At 37.2% G+C, this 23,646-nt stretch overlaps 2 protein-coding genes across 3 annotated transcripts; both read right to left on the bottom strand.

The window, feature by feature from the left end:
• Nucleotides 1–15,396: 15,396 nt before the first annotated feature.
• On the bottom strand, nt 15,397–18,824 carry LOC116255597 (uncharacterized oxidoreductase At1g06690, chloroplastic). Its single transcript, XM_031631469.2, has 10 exons — nt 18,514–18,824; nt 17,398–17,489; nt 17,259–17,299; nt 16,887–17,048; nt 16,774–16,796; nt 16,616–16,687; nt 16,334–16,501; nt 15,988–16,070; nt 15,848–15,910; nt 15,397–15,741 (listed from the first exon to the last, which is right to left on the bottom strand). Exons 1-10 carry the CDS (start codon nt 18,734–18,736, stop codon nt 15,556–15,558), a joined length of 1,113 nt encoding a protein of 370 aa, XP_031487329.1. The 5' UTR covers nt 18,737–18,824; the 3' UTR covers nt 15,397–15,555.
• A 1,208-nt stretch (nt 18,825–20,032) lies between these two features.
• LOC116255561 (uncharacterized) lies at nt 20,033–23,226 on the bottom strand. 2 transcript variants are annotated; one of them, XM_031631428.2, is made up of 4 exons: nt 22,978–23,226; nt 22,406–22,897; nt 20,414–20,479; nt 20,033–20,337 (listed from the first exon to the last, which is right to left on the bottom strand). In XM_031631428.2, exons 1-4 carry the CDS (start codon nt 23,092–23,094, stop codon nt 20,281–20,283), a joined length of 732 nt encoding a protein of 243 aa, XP_031487288.1. In that variant the 5' UTR covers nt 23,095–23,226; the 3' UTR covers nt 20,033–20,280. The 2 variants fall into 2 exon arrangements, with proteins under 2 accessions (XP_031487288.1, XP_031487287.1); XM_031631427.2 differs by having other exon boundaries at nt 22,406–22,921; nt 23,011–23,226.
• Between the last annotated feature and the right edge of the window lie 420 nt (nt 23,227–23,646).

Genomic DNA, 23,646 nt, shown 5'->3' with positions numbered 1-23,646 from the left:
CTCTTGAATCAGGATCCAAAGTCATAGGTTTGAAGTCTTTTCCACCCAAACAGGAGTTCCAGAAATTCAAAATACTTTAAAAGCCACAAGTGAAAGTTTTGCCAGTTCTCAAAGTTCTTGAAGTTTAAAAGCTCCAAAAGTTCTGCTGACAAAGCGGGAGTTCTAAAATTCCAAGTGCTAAAAGTTCCAAAAAGTCATAAAGTTTCAAGAGTTCTTAGAAGATGTAAAGTTCCATTGTTCATGGATTTCTAAAGTTCTACAGTTCAAAGAGTTCAAAGCTTTAGAGTTCAAAAATTCCAAAATTTGAAAAGCTTTAAGAGTTCTAAAATTTCCTTCAGTCATTCCAAGAGTTAATAGGGGATTAAGAGTAAGGCTCTAAAAGTTCCATGTTCCATAAGATTTCAAGCTTAAATAGTTCAAGAAAAATCCAAGATTTCTGAAGTTTGAAAAGTTCTAAACAAACTAATCCAAAAGTTCAAAGATATTTTATTGTTCAATGATTTAAAATCCTGCTCTATTCAGAAAATTCTGTAAATGAGCCATTTAATGTGCTCTTCAAATGATGCATCGGTAGGGCTGCACACGAGTCGAGTCGAGCACTTGAGCTCGACTCAACTAGACAACATCGAGCTTAACTCATTTGACTCGTTTGGCGACTCATGCTATTTAACTCGTTTAACTTGACTAATTCAATTCAACTCGTTTAAGTGGCTTTAAAATATAGCAATTAGTTGTTCTACTCCAAGCTTCAAAAAGATTAAAGAATTTCTGTCCAAATATATCACTACTCACTGTTTCATAGAAATAAGTCAATAACTGAACCTTTAATAGTTGTGTATAGAAAATTGGTAGGAGAAATAAAAAAGGCAAAGCAGTCCTTTCACATTGATAGGTAAGATGGATGCCTGCCAATACATTCTTATGAAATAGAAGCAGTTAGACATGCTAAACTCCTATCAATCTTCTTCCAACAATAAAACCTAACCCAGTTGACAATCAGCACAACAATTAAAATGTTAGCATTAAAAAAAGTTGTGATTCAATGTTCTTACACAAATGTGCATAGGAGGACATATTTTAATATAATAATATTACTGATGAGGTTTAAAATAGAGTTCAAGTGCTACAAAATACATGGAATGAATCATTCATAAGTTGTTGGTTTAAGCTTTATGTTAAGCATAAAGAACAAATGCAAATTAAACTAAAGGGATGGAAAAAATAATTAGAAAGAACTAAAGATGTGGGTTAATTAGCAGTATTCTCTCCCCTAGAAAAATTATGTAAAACATAAAAATAATTAAGAATGGAAAACAAGACCCGTTATCCTAGTTGCCAAGCAATTACCTCAAGTAAGAACGGATGAATGTTCACTAATGTTGGAGTGATAACAAAAGTGGTCAAGCAGCATCTTCTCCTAGAAAAAAAATGTAACATTAACCATTCACAAAAGAATGAGAAACAAGACTAGCTGTCAGTTGTCATAAATTAGTCATTTTACCAAAGAATTAATACATATTCATTATTTTGAAAAAATTGCTCTAAAATTTGTGATATATAATGGTCCCCTCCATTCAAACTTGTAAATCTCCAAAAGCCACGTTTAGTAAGGGACATATAAAAAACCTCTTGAAGATGAGGAATCAAAAGAAATTTCATTTATAATCTTGTCATCAAGGTAAAATCAAGCATCAAATAACTGAACCACTTAAGACTTGGAACAATACTTTCCATATTATTAGTTGTTACAATACCAAAAATTATGAGGATGGGAATCAAGCAACCTCTGTAAACAGAGGAGATACATGCACACAAGCACATGGCATATCTCATTCTCTACAATGCAGCACAATGGACTTACTAGGTGGTAGCAAAAAGCAAGTGATTGAGGTTCTCATCTAGATGGATATTTAATATTTAAATTTTTTTTAGAGGCATTTTGGATTAATATATAGATTAAACCAATATTTTTTTAGCCTTGTGGATAGACAAAGGGAAATAAATATGCACAAGCAGTACAAAACAAGAGCAATAAAACTACACTGCTTATATTGACAAACATAATACAAGAAGTTTGAAACTACACTACTTATACAAGCAATAAAGCTCGGTATATTATTCTTGGAGCTAAAACTATTCATTTTGTTTAAATTTGAAAATAAAAAGTTTTATAAGGTAATACAAGTATTAGATACCATCCTAAAACACATGTCCAATGCATTGGGTCAATGTGAAATAGAGCTACTCATACCTTATAGTGAACCTGCAATGTGAAATAAAATAATCTTGAGCAGCAATATCACATGTTTTTAACAACTTACCATCACATCCAAGACATATCACCAACAATATAAGCCACAATAACAATAAAAATCATAAAATTATTCAAAAACAATCACTAACAATAGTAAAAGTCTAAAGCTTTTTCTATAATATGTTTAAAATGATCGTCAATCATATATCATTCATCTCCAACAATGACCTACAAGAAAACTAACAATAATTAATCAATAAACAACTATTATAATATATAAAGACAAACAAACAATATAAATTTTGTTAAAAATACTCTTTATTGCTTACCTTTAGCTATTCTAGTACAATATTCATTGGGTCGTTGTATTGTCTTATCCAATCACTTGTACAAACTAATTCTTCCATTGTCTTTGGACTCAATGAACTCCCACATGCATCCACAATTCGACTTCTAGTACTAAAAGTAGATTTAGAGACAAATGTAGTAATAGGAATATACAATATATCACATGCCATATGTGATAAAATAAGGTATTTCAATTTTTTATCTTTCCACCAAATTAATATATCAAATGAATCATAAATAATTGCATCGCATTTGAGCAACGCATCTTCTAAATACAAATCAAGTTTTGACTTGGGAGCTTGGAAAAGAACATTGTCTATTTTACTTAAAAAGATAAAAAGTCTCTCACACTACTTCTATTGTAGTTACTATCTGAGTCAATCCCTCTCATAAAAGTACTAGCATCACATTCAAGATTTCTAATCAAACATTTAATTTTTGCAACATAACTATTATAAAGCTCTTGTAATATATTTCTTTCTAATATCATTTGATCTTCTTTTTCTTTATTTGTCTAAAAGTCTTTGAAAAAACAAATTTTTGCTAAACTTAACTTTATCTTTGGATGTAGTATAGAAGCAATAGCCATCAATATATTGCAGGAGTTCCAATACTTGTCAAAATTTTCTTTCATTTTAGTTGTCATTCTCTTCATAATGTTATATTCATTCACAACTTGTTCTTGTAATAGTTCTTGAACCCCACAAACTTTTAGGAAAAATAAGTTTATTGTAGGATACTTGGCCCCTAAAAAATACATAAATATTACAAAATGCTTCAAGAAAAGTGTATATTTTCTATATTTTTTTTCATTTATGTACTTCAAGCAACCATGTAAACCTAGCGTCTACCATATCATGTCTAGCAAAAACATCATGTTCATAACTGCAACCTTTAACATCAAATAAGTAGAATTCTATTGGGTTACAATATTTAGCATCAACTTTTTTTTATCACAAATTTCAAGTTCATCTACTATAGTTTGAAAGTTGTAAAACCTTGCTGAGGAGCATTTTATATTTTTGACTACCTTTCTAATCGTGTCAAGTTCACATAAGAAATGAAGATCGTCTTATAGTTTTTACTACCTCTCTATTTTTTACTACCTTTCTATTTTTTACTTATTGGTATATATTTACACCACTTTTTTATAAAATTTCCTTCAATGTTTTTACAAGAACATCATTAGAAGAAACATTGTCAACTGTAATGAAGATGATCTTCCTTTTTATTTTTCATTCTTGAAGATTTTTAGCAATTATGTTTGCTAAAATTTTCCTAGTATGAGGCACTTTGACTTGTCTAAAATTAATTATATGCTTTCGAAACAACCATTCATGATTTATGAAATGAGTTCTAATAGATAGATACTCAATTTGTTGGTTTGACATCCATATATCTGCCAAAAAACCAATAAATGTAATACCTTTAAAATATTTATTCAGCTACTTCTTTTCTACATCATATAAGTTTGTCACGTCTCTTTTTACCGTTGTCTTTAAAATGAACGGCCAATTTAGAAAAACAAGCTTCAATAAAAAATTAAACTAGCAATTTCAATCATATTGAATGTGTACTTATGACAAACAACCATATTTGCCAATATCTCTTATTTTTTCTGCATCAAGTTTGACACCTTTACTCATTGATTCTTTGTAAGATCTGAAACTTCACTAAAACCAAAACTCAAAGTATTTTACCTCATACTATCAGGACATGCAAAACACTTGTATCTTCTCATCGATGATGTACTTTTCCTTATACTTATAACAAACATTGATTCGCAATATTAGCTTATGCCTTTTTCACACCACCCACAGTTACTGCTTCAAAATCGTTCCAAACTAAAGAAGTCTTTGCCCTTTGCCTTCTGGTACCACTATTAGGCATTGGTTCATCAAATTTATCTATGCTTATATCCTCATTTTGATCAAACTTAAAATAAGTATGATCTAAACTGTCATCAACTATAAAATTTTGTGTAGAGATTCCTTGGCAGGTGGTTCTGTTGAACTTACTCTTGAACATATAAGTTGTTTGTCTTTGCTTGTAGTATTTTATCTTGGTGATGACATTTTTCTTCTATACCCAAAAATGTACAAGAATCTTAACTAATATCCAAATAAAAGATACATAACACAATAATGCCATATAGATCAGCATGAAGATACCTAAAACAATAATTAAGGCCACTAGTCCACTATAATAATCAAACAAATGAAGAGAAATTGTTGTGGATAGCAATAATAATATTCCACCCTTAATAAGTAGACCTTCTTCCACATGATCTCACAAACTCAATCATCTTATCTTGTACATCTTTTTTAGAATATGGGCTCACAATGAAATCTAGAGGTACTACATTAATAGTGCAACCATTAAATATATAAATAAACTATTTGCTGAATTCAATAGATAAGCTCTAAAATTAAGACCACCTTTTGCCTCTACATGATTAAGAACAATACTGAAATACTTAGAAGTTTAGAAGCACATAAAGAGTTCCATGGCAATTGGGTCACCATGTTCCTGATTTTAAAAGAAAGGTAGAACATTTAGTAGAAGCTTGGATAAAAACTTCCCCCAAATGCTTGTCAAAATCAAATTTAACAGGTATTGAATAGTTGCAAAGAGTAAAAACACAATTAGTAGAACATGCTAGACCAATAAGAGCAACTTCATAAATTTGGGAAAATCTGCTTGTAAGGTTTAGAATATTAAAAACCTTTCTTTATAAAAGGAAAAGGTTCAAACAAATTCAGTCATAGAACAGATATGACAAAATCTGCTATTGACGGTCAAAATAATATGACTTGAATGTAATACCACATAAGAAATGAACAAATTCAACAAGAAAAAATCCCTTAAAATTTAATTGTGGAAGCAAATGTATAAATTGAAAGACAAAAAAAATAGGAAATCACGATGAATATAAGAAAATTGTGTTTCAAAAACGAGAACTATAAGAAAGAAACTCATGCCCAAAAAAATTTTGGAGATATGGCAGACTCAAAGGATTATTGAAAGCAGGAAAACACATGCACACATAATAAGCATGAAAAATAGTTTTATCACTTTCCTTTCACAAACTTTTAGAACAACCGTAGGAAGTACAAAAGAGTTTCTCAGAACCTGTACAAGGTTGTGCAAATGCGGCTTGCTGTTGGTAGCCACCCAGCTCAACCCTCGTAGAGATGAATGTTAAGATGATGCAAATATGGCAGAATTCATTGTAGGATACCAAACATAGAAGAGAGAAAAAAAGGTGGAAGAATGGCACATCATTCCCATCGATTGGGAAAGAAATAAGAAGCTAAATCAGTAAAGAAAAAAGAATGGGTCAATAGCAGATGTTGGTCAAAATGCTGCTGGTTGAACAGTGGTGTTGCCATGTAGAAACACAAAGTCGGAGGATGTCGAGTACTGGCTTGGTCCTTCTGAAATAGGCGGAGGGTGCTAGCTGGGTCCTTCTGAAGCCGGCGAAGGGTGCTGGCCACTATGTGAATGTGAGGAAGAGTTAGAGAGGGCAAATGCAATGGCTGATGGGCGATGGATGGTTGAGGTGAGATTTGAGTTATATATATATATATATATATATATATATATATATAAAGGTGTGGTGAGAGGACGTCAGTGGTCTAGCGGAGGCCTAGAAACAGTGAGCCAGGAGCAGTTTGTCAGACTTGGAACTAAGCAAGCAGCATTGTAGCGGTGGCCTGGTGGTGATGCTGTCGTGAGTGTGGTCTAGTCAACTGGGGAGAGAGAGAGAGAGAGAGAGAGAGAGAGAGAGAGAGAGAGAGAGAGAGAGAGAGGTCAAAACTCAAAAGGGACAGACTAGGTGTGGTGAAGAAAGAACAAATTTTGTGTTTACCCTAAATGATGAATCGGTTTGGAAAATTTTGTGAACCGCTTTTTTGTGATTCAACCGGTTTTTACCTTTTAGGTAGCGAGCCGATCGAGTTTAAACGAGTCAAGTTCATGCAACTTGAACTCAACTCATTTATCATTTCATGTATAATTGTAAGTCGAACTCGATTCATTTTAAACGAGTCAAACTTGAGCTGAGTTGTTTCGAGCGAGTTTGAGTCAATCCCGAGTTGGTTGTGCAGCCCTATTCTGAAGATCAGCATGCCTTTTCATTTTGCATTTTTTAAAGTTCTAAAATTCATTATGAAAATCCTATGGCTCTTCTTCCTAGATCGATTTTATCATTGTTCCAACTACATAGATGCTTTCACTAAGAAAAACATGCTTGTTCTACGTATAAAAATGTCAGTAAAAATGAAAAAATGTCAATATGACTTTTACTAACATTCTTCCTTACATCATGACAAACATTAGAAAGCGTGCGTCATTAAGGCCTTCACTGATGTTATTTTAAATGTCAAGGAAAAACCTGCTATTACTGACATGACCTTTGTGCTCAATAAAGAAATGTGTGCCAACGAAGACTGTTGGTAGAGGATTTACTGGTGTAGTCTAACAGTACACATCTGTTCTTTATTGACAGTACTATGCATCGTGGAAGACTTCAATGACATTTTCTACTGTATAAAAATTTCATGTTTTTACTGATGTCCTGTCTTGCATCAGTAAAAGTTTTTTAAAAAACAAAATTCCAATGTGCTTACATAATATTGCCATTGAGAAAATACAAAAAATGCGTCTTAGTATTGGGAACATACAAAAAATTACAGCTATATGCATCAAAAGACACATGACCAAATGTAGTCTACATGAATGTTCAATGCTTCAAAATTCTCATTCAAACAAGATCTCTCTTTTCATGCATTTGTATGAGGTTTGTTTGAACTGTTCCAAACTAAGAGAAACAATAAGAATGGACCATGAATTAGTGCAGAAGTTGAGTTTGTAAAGATCAACATGATACACAACAATGACCACAACTTAAGTGGGAAAACTTCAGCAGACCTTACATCCCTCAACTGGTACTTACATTCCATGTAAAATGGTCAAATAAGAAGCTTAATATACTACAACATGATTAACAAAAAAAATATGCCAAACTCCATGAACATAATAGATAGTATGATGAAACCTATTGTTTGTGCAAATTGGCCTACATCGTGTTCGTGAGGATCCCATAAAATAACTTTCAATCAATTCAGGTCATTATCAGCCAATACTGACAATAAAAAAAACGAAAGGACGACACAGAACAAGCCTAACTCACTTTCACGAGAACCATGGTTGCATTTAACATATGCAGCAAGCCCTTTAAACCCCTATGTTTCACCCTAGTGGATAAGGTCTCGTAAGGGTTTCAAGTGATGTTACCCACAAACATCTTTGCCATGAATTTCAATTCATCTTTTTGAAAATCATTTATACATCCAAAACACCAATTCAAAACATCATTTTTTGATGTCCATAGAAGCAAACACTTTCAACTACATGTAACTTTAATGTGGATTGAAAAAATAAATATACGACATTCACTTCCTCTACATCAGCAATACGAATTGAACACGCGGATACTTCACATTGCTTCTTACAGTATGATAAGATGGAAAAAATAATTTTTTGCAAAATTTCGAAAGGATTTGAGTGTTCTAGATTACTATTCAAATATTTCATGAAGATACATTTAACAAAGCAAAAAATTACATGCTTGAAAGTCATGATTGTCACGTTCTTCTCTAGCAATATCTGTTTGTTGGCCTTGCGCAAGTTCATTATCAAAGAGGTTGTTGTTCTATTGAATTCTAGTATGTGACTTTAAAAAAGTTGAATATGAAGGTTCTGAAAAACAATGACTTACAACAATTGGATCACCATATTTGCTTTGATACTTGGTCATTTGGAGATGATATTTATATTGACATTTTCCTACATCAAGTTACATGTACTAATTCATTTTATATGGTGTTCATTTGGGTGGATTGGTGTAATATTGTTAGATATAACCTATTGACAGGTATATAACTTACAACTCTACTTACCACAGTATATCTGTTTCTTAATGAATGCACATGCATTTTGTGTTTTTTATTTATTGCTATTTGTTGAAGTTAAAAGGTTTTGTGTGTAATGTAAGCCAGCTCGACCGAAGCTTAGCGAGCTTTATAAGGCCGCACTCTTCCTTGTTTTGTTGCTAGCCTCAGCCAAAAAGGTACAAACGAGTGCTTTGTGGGCACTTTTCTGATGAGTTCATTTCACCCGAATCGTGCAGCCAGTCGAGAAAGAAATGGAGCCATAGGCAACAGTGATAGGGGACGAAAGCATTATAAAGGGATATTTGATTGATGGATATTTAATATTTTATTATATGAGTTGTTGGGGTATAGGGACAAAACTCAATAGGCCAGAGAGAAACAAAAAACAAGTTGTTATGAATTCAAAAAATGAACCTACATTTGTTCAAACTAGTCTTCCAATAGGTGCAGCTAAGCTGATAACTTTGGACGCTTTAAGCCGTTAGCAAGTACATACCTAATACTATTCAATACAAGTCAGTGGAACTATATTTTGAGTAAGAATACATGCTAACATTACACATGTTGATTTGATTCCCAACTATATGTTGAATATGCAAATTCACATTTCTATTTTTATAGACACCATTTGAGGTTGTTTAGAAGATGATATAGGAGATCCATGATGGTAACCACGTTCAAATTGGATTCAAAAGAATGTAAGTTCGAGTACATCATAACATATTATTTTCACCTATTGAATTAAGTTAATTTTTTCAATTGTACTTCATTGAAATATATTTTTGTTTACTATGTGACAATGGCAGTCATGGTACCAAAAAGATATTACAAGTTGTTGCAATTTCCTGATAGAAGTATGCTAAAATATAAAGAGTTTGTAACTAAAGTGTACAGATGTCATACAATCAGGTATCAAAGCCCATGCGCTTTTGGTTAGGATCGATTGGACCACAAAAATCCAGTGTCCATTCTGCAGTCAGGCATTTAGAAAATCTTGCAAGTATGCCTTTCTCGTGTTAAGAGCCAACTGGCTCTTGAATCAACCATGTGTTGGGATTTCTCCCCTTCATGCATATACAAACGATATGCCCTAAAACAGGATCATGCTCATGCTAAATCATTGAATTAAACAAAATAAACTTAACTGTAGCGGAAGCATACCTGAATCCATCTGAAGAATTGGACGGTAGATCGCGATAGGATCTTCCAGGGTACGTGCGGTGCGCGTGAGGTCTCTCTCAGATGGAGGAGAGAAAACCCTAGAAACCAAAGGCAACTGTTTGCATGACCCCAGAGACCACTACCATTATATAATGAGGACAATTACAGATTCAACCCATCAAAGAGTCCTTAATTGCGTACTGGTATATATACATTTCAAAATTACCCCATACCATCTAAAATGACGTAATATCCAAAAATGCAATCACTTAAGCAGATATTTATGTTAAGACAACCATAATGTCTGAAATTCCTCATAGACATATGCCGGCCCACCAAATGATCTTACAATCTCCCACTTAGGTCAAATACGTCTTTATACGTTCAAACATTACACAAAACCTTAGGAGCTCATAATTGCTATCTTATTAAACGTCATTTTCACCAATCTCATCCATGACCATATCAACATAGAATCAAAGCGGCTTTCGCTATAATAAAATTAGTTAAACCTTCAATGATCACAAATGTTAACATAATCAATGTCATAGATCTGATATGGATGTATAGCATGAGAATTACATGCAATGTGATTACAACATGTCTATTCTCAACTAGTCTAACTTTAAAACCTTATGGAGATCAAAAACACAAACACATAAACACATAATGGAACCAAAGAACTTTAAACTTTATTCTACAGAAAAACTGACTATGTGTCCATACATAAGAACAAACAAAATACAAACTCCCACTAAACCAGCACATCATCCAAGGATAACACCCCCATATGAACAACATGTTCGTGAAAGACCTTAGGTGTTAAACTTTTAGTAAGCGGATCCGCAATCATAGAGTTTGTCCCAATATGCTCTAAAGACACCTGACCATTCTGTATCCTCTCTTTAACAGCCAAAAACTTTATGTCGATGTGTTTCGACTTTGACAAACTGCGGTTGTTATTAAAGTACATGACTGCTGAATTATTGTCACACAATAACCTTAGTGGTCTTTCTACACTATTTATAATGCGCACCCCGTGACAAAATTCCGCAACTACAAAGCATGATTGGATGCCTCGTAACATGCTATGAATTCTGCTGCCATGGTTGAAGTAGCTACAAGTGTCTGTTTGACACTTTTCCAGGATATAACTCCTCCAGCTAATAGAAATACATAGCCTGAAGTAGACTTGCGACTGTCTTGGCACCCAACAAAGTCAGAATCTGAATACCCAATGATCTTCAACTGGTCTGACTTCTTGTTTGTGAGCATAAAATCTTTTGTTCTTTGTAAGTACCTCAATACTCTTTTGGTTGCTTTCCAATGACCCATACCTGGATTACTTAAGTATATGCATAACATTCCCACGATAAATGCAATATCCGGATGAGTACAAACCTGAGCATATATAAGGCTTCCCACAACAGACGAATAGGGAATCCTTTCCATTTCCTTAGATTCGATTTCATTTTTAGGGCACTGTTTGAGACTAAACTTGTCTCCTTTAACAACTGGAGTATCTCCTGATTTACAATCCTTCATGCCATATCGCTGAAGTACCTTATCAATGTAGGTCTTTTGTGATAATCCAAGAATACCTCGAGAATGATCTCGAAATATTTGGATTCCCAATACAAAAGATGCACAACCAAGATCCTTCATGTCAAACTTTGTTGATAAAAATTTCTTAGTTTCATACAATGTTCCCACATCATTACTTGTCAGCAATATATCATCGACATATAAAACCAGAAAGATAAATTTATCCCCACTGAACTTATGGTATACACATTCATCAACCATATTAGTGTCAAAGCCAAATGAAACTATAACTTGATGAAATTTGTAATATCACTGACGGGAAGCTTGCTTTAGCCCATAGATAGATTTCTTAAGTTTGCAGACCATTTTCTTTGCATCTCCTGAAACAAAATTTTCTGGTTGCACCATATATATCGTTTTATCAATGTCTCCATTTAGAAACGTTGTCTTTACATCCATCTGATACAGCTCTAAGTCAAAATGAGCCACAAGTGCCATTATGGTCCTAAAAGAGTCTTTCGACGAAACTGGTGAGGAAGCCTCTGTATAATCAATGTCTTCCTTTTGAGTAAATCCCTTTGCAACAAGACGTGGCTTATACCTTTCAATGTTTCCTAATGAATCCCTCTTGGTTTTAAATATCCATTTACAACCAATGGGTTTTACACATTCAAGCAATGGAACAATATCTCATACGTCATTGTCCATCATGGACTTTATCTCCTCATTCATGGTATCTATCCACTTATGAGATTTATAACTCTTTATCGCTTGCTGGAAGTTGACAGGATCATCTTCCATTAAGCCCATATCAACATCATGTTCTTGGAGATAGACAAAATCATTTGAAATTGTATTTCTCCTTTCTCTAGTGGATATCCTCATGGCACCTCTACTTGATTTTCTTGAGGTTGTTGAGTTTGTTCTTCAGTAGGGAGATCGACATCATTGCCTTCTTCTGAATATGTTGATGGAACAATGGCAGGAATGAATACCTGACTATTGCTTACAACATCCGTATGAGTGGACTCAGGTCCCTCTTCAAAGGCAATGCTTCTAACCTGATCACCTCCCCCAAACTCAATATCCTCAAAGAAATGGGCATTTTCTGTTTCAAAGAAAGACTTACTAGATGGATTATAAAACTTATAACCCCTTATCCTATCAGAATACCCAACAAAGTAACAGCTAACCGTCTTAGAGTCCAGTTTCCTTTCGTTTAGCCAATATGGCCTCGCTTCAGCTGGACATCCCCAAATATGAAAATGCTTCATACTAGGCGTTTTGCATGTCCATAATTCATATGGGGTTTTCGGTACTGCTTTTGATGGTACTCTATTTAGAATATAAGTTGCAGTCTTTAATGCCTCTCCCTAGAGGGGCTCTGGTAAGGTAGAATGATTAATCATACTCCTTACCATATCCATAAGAGTCATATTTCCTATCTCAGCTACACCATTCATTCTGGGAGAACCCGGCATGGTGTATTGAGGGACTATACTGCATTCCTCTAGGTACTTAGCGCAAGGCCCTGGACATTGTTCACCTGATCCATCAAATCTACCATAGTATTCATCACCACGGTCAGATCTAACGGCTTTAATCATTTTGCCTAATTGATTCTCAACTTCAGCTTTAAATGACTTGAAAACGTTTAAGGATTGAGACTTCTCATGAATCAAATACAGGTAGTCATAACGAGAATAATCGTCTATGAACGTGATAAAATATTGTTGTCCATTCCAACAAGCCGTAGGAAATGGACCACAAACATCCGTATGAATCAGTTCTAAGACATCTGAACCTCTACTTGCACCTGTTTTCTTAATGTTTGTTCGTTTTCCTTTTATACATTCAATGCAAACATTAAAGTCTCCAAAATCAAGGGACTCAAGAATTCTATTTGACATAAGCCTTTTTATTCTCTTTTCAGATATATGACCTAAGTGTCTATGCCATAACATAGTAAAATTCTCATTGGCTAATTTTCTTTTAATACCACTAAACGTAACATACAAGGTTTCATGATATGAAGCAACCGTATCAAGCAAATAGAGGTTATCGCTACCAGATAAAGAATTGGTGGCTATCAAATTTGAGTGTAGAAACAACTTAAATTTACTTCCTCCAAATAAACAATAATAACTAAATATATCCAACGAGGAAATAGAAACCAAATTCCATCTAAAAGACGGTACCACATAAGTTTCTGTCAAATTCAAATAACAACTAGTCTTTAACAATAACCGAAAGTCTGCTATGGCTTCAACTTTCGCCTTCTTGCCATCGCCCACATTGATGAATCTTTTAGCATCATTTGGCATTCGATAGGCAGGCAGGTGGGCGGTGAAGCTCGAACGGCAGGCAGGCGGTGAAGCTCCACCGGCAGGCCACCAAACACTGTGGGTGGCCGCCAGTGGGTGCCGCCAGGGCCAGCCGACGCCTGCCGGAAACCGGCCGATTCTGGCCGGTTTCCCCTTCTTCTTCATTCTGCCCCTTTTTCTGATTTTGAGCGGCTGAAACGGCAGTGGGAGAAAAAAAAAACCGGTAGGGCTCCGTATGACTTGGGTGGGCACCGGTGGGTCGCACGGTGCCGTCCGGCGGCATCAAACCAGCCAGTGGCCTCCCTTCCTGCAGTCGCCCATCAACGGCCGCTCCTGTTCCTTCCCCTGTTTCCCCTTTCCTTCTTCCTCTTTCATGGCTGCGATGGAGACGCGGATGGCACCGACAGGCCACCCAACGGCGTGGGTGGCCGCAGGCAGGGACGCGCCCCAACGGCAGGAGGCCCCCCATCTCCCAACGGCGACCGACGCCCCCGATGCTTTCGTCCCTTTCTCCGATCCTCCTGATGCTGCAACGGAAGCCCGATGGCTTCCATCGCACACCCTCAACCCAATAATTTTTTTTTTTTTCAAAAACTTGCAGCCGAAGAACAAAATGGGGAACATCCGAATGGGAAGAATGCACAAAAATCATCCAACGATTTAACAAAGAACCTGGCTCTGATACCAATTGTTGGGGTTTCTCCCCATCATGCATACACAAACGATATGCCCTAAAACAGGATCATGCTCATGCTAAATCATTTAATTAGACAAAATAAACTTAACTGTAGCGGAAGCGTACCTGAATCCATTTGAAGAACTGGACGGTAGATCGCGGTAGGATCTTCCAGGGTACGTGCGGTGCGCGTGAGGTCTCTCTCAGATGGAAGAGAGAAAACCCTAGAAACCAAATGCAACTGTTTGCACGACCCCATGGACCACTACCATTATATAATGAGGACAATTACGGATTCAACCCATCAAAGAGTCCGTAATTGCGTAATGGTATCTATATATTTCAAAATTACCTCATACCATCTAAAATGACGTAATATCCCAAAATGCAATCACTTAAGCGGATATTTACATTAAGACAGCTATAATGTATAAAATTCCTCATAGACATATGCTGCCGACCCACCAAATGATGTTACACCTTGTTCTCAGCAACTGAATCATACACAATTTTCCAAGAAAACGACCGGTTTGGGGCAAAAACTAGCATACAGGTTAATGGTGTGGGGCAAAAACTAGCATACAGATTAATGGTGAGAGCGCACGAAGGAGGCCAGTAAATGGAATGTCTCATCTTTTTATAGTGAAAGAGCCAATAAAACCACGTGGGAAATGGAAAATTTTGCCCTGTTTTGCAGAATACTCAATATTGGCCCAGAACCTTACACTATACACATAATGTAGAATGTTCATTCAATATCGTAGAACGTTCAAATGAGTATCTATTATCGGCAGTACTGGTTTTGTGGACAGGGAGAGACATGCTGCGTTGTTAGGTTCTACAAGACATTCATGCTAACTTCTACTAGATTCGCTAAACGACTGATTCTGAAAAGGCAGGTTGGTGGTTTTGGTCACTGTTTTTCTTCTTTGTCCCTAATTCAACAGCCTTGTTGATTTTGTAATTTTTAGTGATTGCAGATCATAAGGCTTGCCAGTAACTGCCAACAGGTAATTTAAGCTTTTTAAACAGGTACTGAGAAGAAGATGAGACTCTCCATGAGAATGACCCACGCTGTTTGACCCTGTGGCTCTTGCCATCTTGGAGAACATCTTGTTAATTATTTTGAAGAAAAAAAAAATGAAACTTTAGATTATTGCAAATTCTTTTTTGTACTGTTGGTAGGCAAGAATAATCGCCTATCAAGTTCATTGTGGAGTTATCACCTCCCTTCTGGAGGGGAAGTATATATTATTCTAAATGTAAATATTGGATAAGTTAATGAGATAACTACAGCTTTTCTACTGGAAAACCAATAACGGGTTTTATTTCAGATGCCAACGATCTTAGCTCAGCAACCTCTTCATTTGAAAGTCTCCAACCAAGCGCTCCTGCAAATTCCTTTGCCTGCTCTCCATTCTTTGCTCCAGGTATGGGTATAACATTATCCTGAGCTATTAGCCAGTTCAGCACCACCTGCATAAATTAAATATCAAAGAATTGAATCACTTCCAGGTGCTGTGAAACTTCTGCCGGGTGTTCAACACCTTGAAGTGAACCGATTCCAAGGCTTGGGAAGCACCTGTGTGGGGGTTTTCTCGTAACGCTGACCAATTTCCTTGATTCTTCCCAATAGAGGCTGGATCTGAATAACATGGCAAAAAATGGACCTCAGCTCCTCATCTCGGCCAAGTAGTCATGCTGCTCTAGGTTGACACTTACCGTGGTTAGAAAATCGGGTGTGTATATCCGACCTCGAGGGCCAGTAGGAGGGTTTGCAGGTGTATACTTCCCTGTGAGAACTCCTGAAAGATGGAACTTATACAGCATGAGAAAGGTATTATAAAAATAGATCACATAATGCATTGATTTATATTCAAATTGTAGCAAAAACTGCAGTTTCTGCTCCATGAATTTGTGACCTTTAACTATAGGATTTACATTCAAGTTGTTGGTTCTGTTAAGGGGGTTAGATCTGCAGCTAGCAGCTTTTATTTTTCCCGATTTCCTTTCCCTTCATAAAAGTCATGATCATACTGTTTGTTGTAAGATAAAATGATGTCATTACCTTGAGCTATTGGCGAATAGGCAATCAATGTGATGCCCAGTTCATCGCATGTAGCCTTCACTCCATTCTCCTCCGGAAGTCTGTACAGAAGGCTGTAATTCACCTGGTTTGAGGCCAAGGGAATGCCTCTTTTCTTTAGCTGGTCATAGGCTTCTCTTAGTCTTTTCTCTGGTTAGGTCATGGATCAGGTATACAAGTTATAATTATAACTAAATCTCTAGTTATCTTCTCATCAAAAGTCAAAAAGTAATACGCCAAACAAACAAGAAAAAAATGAATTACCACTGTAGTTTGAGACGCCAACAGCCTTCACAAGGCCCTTCTCAACAGCATCCCCAAGTCCGTCAATATAACCTGGAAAAGGAGAAGCAGTTGTGATGGAGAAACCAAAATTGAAAGTCCAAGGAATACAGATCAACTAAAGCTTCAAACACGGGCACCTTTGTTTCCCCATAACCCTGGCCTGAAAATTAGAGAGCAGTGTCAGCAAATCATGCCATTTGACAAATGATACTTGAAAAAGGTTTTAGACTGTGATTCTAGTAATTCAAACCAGTGAAGTTGATATAGCCCAACAGAAGAAAGACCAAGGCGGGATAAAGAGTCTTTCAGGGCAGCAACGACACTTTCCCGGCCGAGACGCCAGGGTAATGCAGCAAATTTAGTTGCAACATCAATCTCTATCGAGTCCACCTTCTTTCGTTCTTCTATAAATCTGCATAGGAAAGCAAAGACAGAATGGCCCCGATTTATCAGTAAGAGATGACTGATCTGATTCAAGAAGAAATATTGTTCTCGTGCAACTACTAGACTTGACCAACCAAAAAGGGAAAACAAAAACGCGATCACTAATGATGCCCATGTAAGATGAATTGATGGTGAAGTACTATCACTAAATGACCAAGCTGCTACTTAAAATATTCACCTTCCAAGCAAAGTTTCAGAACTCTCAGCACCGAAGCTCATCTGCCAGAAGACCCACATGGGAAATAAACACATTTCAGTTTAGAGCTCTCTTTTCATCTCAGAGAAATCATTTACAAAAAACTGATAAAATTTCCCACCCTCGATCCATACACTTCAGCTGTGTCGAAAAAGGTAATTCCCTCATCCACACTAGCATTAAAGGCCGCTTTAGCTGCTTTCATCTTCCTATCTGCATCAAGAGAACAAGATAGTATCAATGACACACAACCATACTCAATCAACTGATTATTTCATTGGACAGCGTATGTATGAATCAGCACAGTGAACTATGATTTTGGGAAAAGAGAGAGAGAGATGAGAGATGATGCACGGGTTTCAGATGGAATAGAATCTAGAAAGTATTTGTCAGAAGTTGAAAGGACCAAAGTAATAACGGGTAGAGAACCAAAAACTGGAATATCAAAAAAAGAACGATTGAGAACCAGAAGACGTTCCAAAAGCTTTCATCCTCTGCTCGCTTTCATAAAAAAGCTTCGCCTTGTTCAAAACCGTCAGGAACACTATACATTTTTCTTGAAAGTGACCTCGATCGCAAAGGGTAGCTTTAACCAGTCAATACATCGCGTCCAGAAACCTTTTTGTGTCAAGAAACATGAACTTCGGTTTGTGATCGAAGTCTTTTAAAAATATAGGAATTACTGCACCTTCAAAGTGGAAGAGTGTAAAATAGGATTGTTCCCGATTATAAAACGCATAAGAATCAAACGTATGGTTGTTCTTAACCCGTTGAAAACAAAACAAGAACCAAAAGTTGGATTAATCTACATTCACGAAAAAGCTGAACTGTAGTGGAAACATGGTTTGAAAGTGTAGGAGTAGAATGACAGCGGAAGCCAGTGTAAGCTACTAAAAATGCTAATGACTGGAAACAAAAATGATTCTGCCACACTAAACAAAAGCCAACGGAGAAAAAGAAAATCTCAAGAAAAATAAACCATCGAGGAAAGAACAGAAGAAAAGAAGCAAATTGGATTTGAGAAAAACGGAAGCACGAACTTTAATTTAATTCGTTGAAAAGAAGCAAATCAGCGGATGACATGCAAGTTCCACAAATTGGGAAGGAAAAAGAAAAATGAACAAACCCATAGTATAGGACCGGCAGAGGGGCTCATCCCTTATTTAAATGAACGAGAAAAAATGAAGAAAGAAGGATTTCGCCGATGTTATCCTAAACCAACTGAAGAAAACACTACCATCCCACTCAAAGTTGTTCCAGTAGCTGGTATCTCCCCACGACCATGCTCCAATCCCAAGCTTCGTCACCTTAAGTTCAGATCCACCAACTTTCACCTTCTCCGCCTCTGTTCCTGCTTTCGTAACGCCAACCTCGGCGGACGACAGCGCTCTCACGCTGCAGCGACGACCTTTTCTTTGAAGGAAGAATGCAAAGCTGGCATTGCTCAGTTGCAATGTCATTGTCTGTTTCGTCTCTCTCTTGTTTCCCCCTTTCTCTCTGCAATTTTTAGACTGTTCCGAGCGCCCCAACGTGGAACATGAAGATGAGAGTATCAGTTATATTACATACGGCTCTCTGTGCACTAGAAGTAGCCACGTCCGCATCATGAGATCCTCATGATCTAGTGTTGCAGTGACGTATCGTCAGCCGCTCGTTCTTCAGTTTAGTTCAGTTTTTTCTTTCTACAATAAAGAATTGTTGTTTAAAAAAGTCACTAAATTTTTATTAACTATAATTTATATGGCGATAGTTTATAGTGAATTTATCGATAATTTATAATATACATTTTTAAATTTTAATTATCGAACAACAATTGGCACACGGGCAGTTAAAAGAGATGCTCTTTTTAATGTTGTCAGTACCCTAACCTTTTGTTCCGTCAACAAGTAACTACTTTTGTCCAATTAAAGTTTAGACTAGCTCTAGTTGTGATAATGAGATGATATGGCTAAACTACTTTCAACATAAATTAAAAGAAAGAAATTCTCTATTAGTATTTAAATAGCAACTAAGGTTAATATATTTTTTAAATGCTAAATAAACAGCCAAGGTAAACCTAGGCATTTTACAAAGTTCATTTTATTTCTTATGTCTGATTCATTTGATAGAAATAAAGACGCCAGTTGTTTGTGCAGAATTAGTCTTTTTCAGTGAGGGCTGACAGCAACATCTCCCCCAACAAGCAATTGAGTTCCTCATTAGGGGGGAAGTCTTCAAATCAGGAAAGAAGTGATGCCGCGATCTATAGGTGCAATTTGATAGAATGCAGGGAATAGATTAGCAGATATGAAGTAGGATAACAGTTTTATCTCTTCATTGTACACAGGGGTTGTCTTATTTCTTCCTTGATAATGTCTTACTGGTTCTTTTTTGCCATAGATGGTTTTTTGGGAGGAAATGGTGTTTTGATCTCCTTGTTTTTTGTATAGTTGATGCCCTGCATCCCCAGTACCCGTCTATCTTCCCTGTACATACCCATTTTTTGGCAATAATGGACGGAAGCCTATCTCCCAAGCAGCCTTTCATTGGCAAACAAGTGAGAAAATAAATTACGTAACGCACGCACCAGTTTACATATGTCGAATCCCGAACTGCAATTGCTCCATGTTTCTGATTACAAATACTTTTATCAGGAGAAGCATTATTCCGCTTGCATCTTACTACGGACCAAACTAAGGGAGGAATCTTCCCCGGAAAAGTATTTTCAGCTTTAGTGCACTCAAACATTACTATGCGGTAAGCTGATGCACAAAAAATTACCTTCAAACACATCAAAAATGCCACAATGAACTTCACATCAAACCCAAATTGGTTTTAATTCGATATTCTACCGGACCAGTAAAAGCAATAAATATTGTCCCTCCTGCTTTACACGGCACAACACTTGCACTATCATTTGCTGGTGCTTGAGACAAGTTTTTCCTCTCTAACAAAACCAGTTAGAGATTTGGAAATTCAGTTGAACATTACTTGAACGGGGTTGCAAACTTCGCCGCGTTGAGGATCAGTGGTCATCTTCATCTCCTGGGCAGTTTGACAGAAGTGCTTCCATGGACTCATACTGAAATGACAATATAAAGTTTAAAAAAAAAAAAGGCATCTGCAATATGCAATTCAAGCTTTGATGGTGTTGGTACCTGACATCCACAGTAAAGACAGTAAAAATGCTCGTCTCTCAGCTTCGACAGTAGCTCCTGCAAGTCCTGCATGCACAATAGACGATGATCAGGATCTTCAACTGCAGCAAAGCCATCGTCCATCTGATTGTCCCCATCCATCCAGCTGGAGCCAAAGGGGCAAGCAGAATCTCTGAAGAAGATAATAACTACAGCTAAGAAGATAAAAGCCAAAGCTCAACCTCGACCAGCATTAAACAGTTCAAATCATCCATGATTCGTTAGGGGGTATAGGCATAGAGACAAGCTGTGTACAAAATCAGTTTCTTCTTAAGGAAGAATTAGACTGGTAAAGGTCATGTATTTTACTTAATCACATGATTAATTATCTACTATCTACTAAGGATCTAAAAGGGCTGGAAGGGCAATTGAAGAAGAGAAATTATAAAACAATATTATCCAGCAATGCGTTCTAATGTTGAATTCGAGACAATTAGCACATAGATTGTATATAGGAAATTTTTGAAACAAAAAGCACCACTTGAAGTTCTGAATCAGTTGATCGTAATTGTTTAGCTCTAATGAGCACTCGAACCTATTTACCATCCTACTCAACTCCAAGTAGCATTTCATTAATTTAGAGTTTATCATCAAGGACATGAACCTGCAGTTTGAGAATATATTTTGCAGAGACCTTGTCCACCTAATAACGAGGTGCACAACAACTTCCGACCAGATGAAGGAAGACGTTGATTAATAAGAGGAAGTCAGCATTTTCCATGATGCTGCTATGCTGTTTCCACATTAAATTGCCAAGAGCGAGAGCAAGCTAAGCTACTTTCTTATAGACATTAGATAGCCGATTAGGATCACAAATAAGAAACACAAGTTCAAACATAAAATTCCACAAACTATGAGTCCACAAAATAAGGTTTATGCCTTTGCAATGGTAGAATATATAACAATGCAAACCTACAGGGAAAGGGAAAGGGAAACGAGTTTGCCAGCTACAACGTCCAACACAAAGTTAGGAGTCCCGATAGAGAAGGATCGGTCAAAATACCAAGCTTCCATGGCAATTAGGTCGATTCTCACCCCACAAAAGGCAAGTCACCAAAAGATTGTGAAATTATGATCTTAACAAAGAAAAGTTCAATAATCAATACCATCACCTCGAAGTTTGATACTGGCAGTCCTGATCAAAATGTAGTAGAAAAAACTCTGAAATGCTCATGGAATTAGAAGACATGAAAATCCTTTCAATGGAAATAAGGCATTCTCAAATGGGTATTTAGAAATTTTGATGGCAACAGCTCAAATGTCAGTAGTTGCCCTACAATTTCAACAACTAGAAATTTTCAAATAGAACTGAAACATGGCAACTGTAAATAGGAAGGGAAAGTAAACCAATCATTCAACTAGTTATTCATTGCTCAGGTGCACCATTAAGGAGGGGAAGAAGAGAAGGGAAGCATCCAAACCTCCACCAATAGGAATAGCACACAAGGAAAAATTAACTAGGGATCAGAGGCGTAAGTAGAGTTGCACAGTTATGTTTCATGGTTTAAGTCGGTTGAAGGTGATGCACAATAGATCAACAATTAACAATCTAGGAATGCAGGTCAGCTGCCAGACCAACCATTGCAAGAACAGACCATGTAGTTATAGAACTGGCAATGTGCGCATAAACTACATCTGAATTTATCACTTTGTCAGACTCCAGTTTAACTCAGTTTCAAAATATATAAGAAAATTCAATCGGTTGGTCCTATTAACAGAGCTTAAAAACTACCAGAACTCAGCAAGTGAATATTAATAGATGCACGAATCCAACAACTACCAAGGGGCACTAGTATCCATTCCAATTAATTTCAAACTTAGCAGTAACCGAAGCAGAACAAATGGACGCCCTTTTAGGACATTCGTATTTCTATGGAGACAACTCATAGAAGAAAGGGAAAGCGTCTATAGAATAATTTGAAGTTAGCCTTATCGTGAAGTTATTCTACGAACCTCCTCTGTGATCACCTCCTCGCCTTTGCCTTCCTCACTATCATCCTCCGGCGGTGGAGGTGCTACAACTTCGGCGTTCTCCAATTGCGCCAACGCTGCCTCTGCCTTCTTGTAATCCGCCGTGACCTTCCGGACCCTCCAAGCGCTCTTCTGCCGGCTGCCGAACTCAGACGCTAACCCTTCTTCCGTCCCCCTCAGTCTATCCTTCCTGGCGCGCTCCCGGCTTGCACGAGCTTCGGCAGGAGTCAGAGCTCCGATGCCTGTGCGCGAGCGACGGATCTCGAGCCCCACCGGTTCGACCTGGCCCTGGCCTTGCTTGCCGAGTGCCGAACCGGGCTTGTAGCCCATCTGCTGGAGCATCCGGAAGCCGATGTTGGACGGTTCCAATGCCGTTTGGGCGAGAGATAGGGTTTTCTCGTCCTCTTCCCTCTGCTGCTGCTCCCTGCTTATCTTCCGCTTCTGTTGCCAACTGAGGTTCCGTTGGGTCGGCTTCTGAGCATGTTCCTCCGTTCGTCTCTGCAATCTTCCAGAGAAAAGAAGGTCATTAGAGGGATCGCTGCAGATGTTCCAGCCGAGGGCATCGCTTTTCTCTTTTCATTCGTTACCTTCTTGGTTCGGGAAGAGTCTGAGGTCTCCGGAGGAAGAAAGTGGGATAAGTCTCCCATGTAGTCGTCTTCCTCTCCAGCCATGACAAAGAGGAAGAAAGACGATTGTGTTGTCCAATCCGGTGGCCGGAGAGTGCTGCCAACAGACTTCCGCTTGATCTTGTGTATGGCCTCTTGCAGGGACAGCGACACAGCCGTGGTAGCACAAGCAGGGAGTGCGATGGCAACAGCCAATAACTTGAAAGCAATAATTTTTAAATACGCACAGCATTTCTTCACAATCCTAGTTGGTACTTTTTCTTTCGATGCACTGAAAAAGCGGAAACTAATATCATTCTTGGATTTTTAGTTTCATTAAAGTACATTTTATGTTCTTTTGTTTCCTCAATAAAATGTTCAATTTTGAGGAATACAAAAGTAGCTTACTTCGAGAACAAGCAGATAAATGTCTCTCTAGTCTTCCCCATAGCTTTTTTCCCATCATACTTTCGTCGTAGCAATACCAAAGTAGCATACTTTGGAAACCAATAGACCACTACTAAGATGGCTCCATATCCATGTCTACATTTATGACCAAACCTCTCAAACGAATTGATGGGGCCAAAGCTCTCTTGTTCACTTCACAAGTGGGTTTGC

Source organism: Nymphaea colorata, chromosome 6 (genome assembly GCF_008831285.2).
Source record: "Nymphaea colorata isolate Beijing-Zhang1983 chromosome 6, ASM883128v2, whole genome shotgun sequence".
Classification (NCBI taxonomy): domain Eukaryota; kingdom Viridiplantae; phylum Streptophyta; class Magnoliopsida; order Nymphaeales; family Nymphaeaceae; genus Nymphaea; species Nymphaea colorata.
Note: the sequence above shows the minus strand (reverse complement) of the source record. Positions and strands in the feature narration are given on the sequence as shown.